The 1275-nt window shown below is 32.8% G+C and overlaps 1 protein-coding gene across 1 annotated transcript; it reads right to left on the bottom strand.

Moving 5' to 3' along the window:
• Positions 1-6: 6 nt before the first annotated feature.
• LOC116849620 lies at positions 7-1164 on the bottom strand. The gene is made up of 2 exons (XM_032826945.1): positions 564-1164; positions 7-486 (listed from the first exon to the last, which is right to left on the bottom strand). Exons 1-2 carry the CDS (start codon positions 1011-1013, stop codon positions 460-462), a joined length of 477 nt encoding a protein of 158 aa, XP_032682836.1. The 5' UTR covers positions 1014-1164; the 3' UTR covers positions 7-459.
• Positions 1165-1275: the final 111 nt, after the last annotated feature.

The raw sequence follows: 1275 nt of genomic DNA on the forward strand, positions 1-1275 counted from the left end.
ATATTTGGTTCTTTAAAAGATGGACCGGCCACATACATATGGTAAAATGTACTATAAATTTCAACATGAAGCACTTTATCCCTTTTGCATCTACTACAAAGTTCCATGTCATAATGATCCTGCTCAAGATTTGGTCCTACTAGTATAATTGTTAGTTCCCTTACGTCACGTAAGAGATGTACAAATATTTCCCAAGCATTTATATACTCTTTTTCTAAGGAACTTAGTGCTACCACGTGAATAACGTATTTAAAATCAAATATTTTAAATGAGGATGAAAGTGGTTCTAGTAAATCAGCATTCTGCATTCCATAATATAATGTTAGCGGTCCTGATGCATAATCAGAATGGAAATATTTAGAATATATTTCACGTGCATGTAAGCTTTTTAAGGAAGGACGCACATATGCTGTCAAAAATGTATTCATGTCATTAAATGGTTCTTTTCGAAGAATAATGTTAGTGAATTGTAAAACAGTGAATTCGCTGAAAAGAACCCAGATATTAATGTTGATATACAATATAAACTGTTGGCATTTCGGCTCGTGCAAACCTTGAAATACCTGTATGTGGTCAATGCAATAATATTCCGAATAACACGTTCTGCAATGTTCCAAATTAATCTGTCTGTGACAAATAGAGCATGATTTTGCAAAAAGAATCATCTGTTCTTCATACGGCTTTAGCTTACGTGGAATCCATTTTTTAATTGAGCTTAGAAATTGTTGTCTTAACGTGATCCAATTAGTTAAACTTAAAGCACAGTCTCGACGTATTTCATTCTCTCGTAAAAATCGGTTTATATTTTCACAAATCTGCATATGTTGTGGACGATGCATCAATCTGTGTTCAATAGTGCAATAAGAAATCATATTGCACCGCTTACATGATATAAAAGATCCATTGTTTACTTTCTTGCAGACGTGGCAAATGTTTTCGTGAAAGAAGCTATTATAATTATTAATACGTGGATCGAATTCATTCACATCGATTACTTCAGAAAAATAACTCATGGTGGGATATTTTGTTTGACGTATGATATCAATTTAAAAATGAAATGTGTTGCTTCTTGTAATAGAAATAATGTAGTTGTCTCTCCACAGCATATTTATAACTGAGCTGTTCACATTTCAGATCTATAACAGACTACTGTAGAGACGACATTAAGAAATCCTCTGGTTCGCTAGTTAATATTGACAAACTGATTTGGATATTTGAAAAGGTAACGAAATACGAATAAACGTTATTGAATAGAATGTTGCAAATAGACGCGCA

This window comes from Odontomachus brunneus, unplaced genomic scaffold (assembly GCF_010583005.1).
Source record: "Odontomachus brunneus isolate Ranch 3 - 2012 unplaced genomic scaffold, Obru_v1 Obru_scaffold_121, whole genome shotgun sequence".
Taxonomy (NCBI): Eukaryota; Metazoa; Arthropoda; class Insecta; order Hymenoptera; family Formicidae; genus Odontomachus; species Odontomachus brunneus.

Excerpts from the sequence above, each read along its gene's own strand:
- LOC116849620 (XM_032826945.1), bottom strand. The coding sequence starts at position 1,013 with ATGAGTTATTTTTCTGAAGTAATCGATGTGAATGAATTCGATCCACGT. Across the intron at positions 487-563 it reads ATTGCATTGACCACATACAG|CGAATTCACTGTTTTACAAT; the intron begins GTATTTCAAGGT and ends GGTTCTTTTCAG.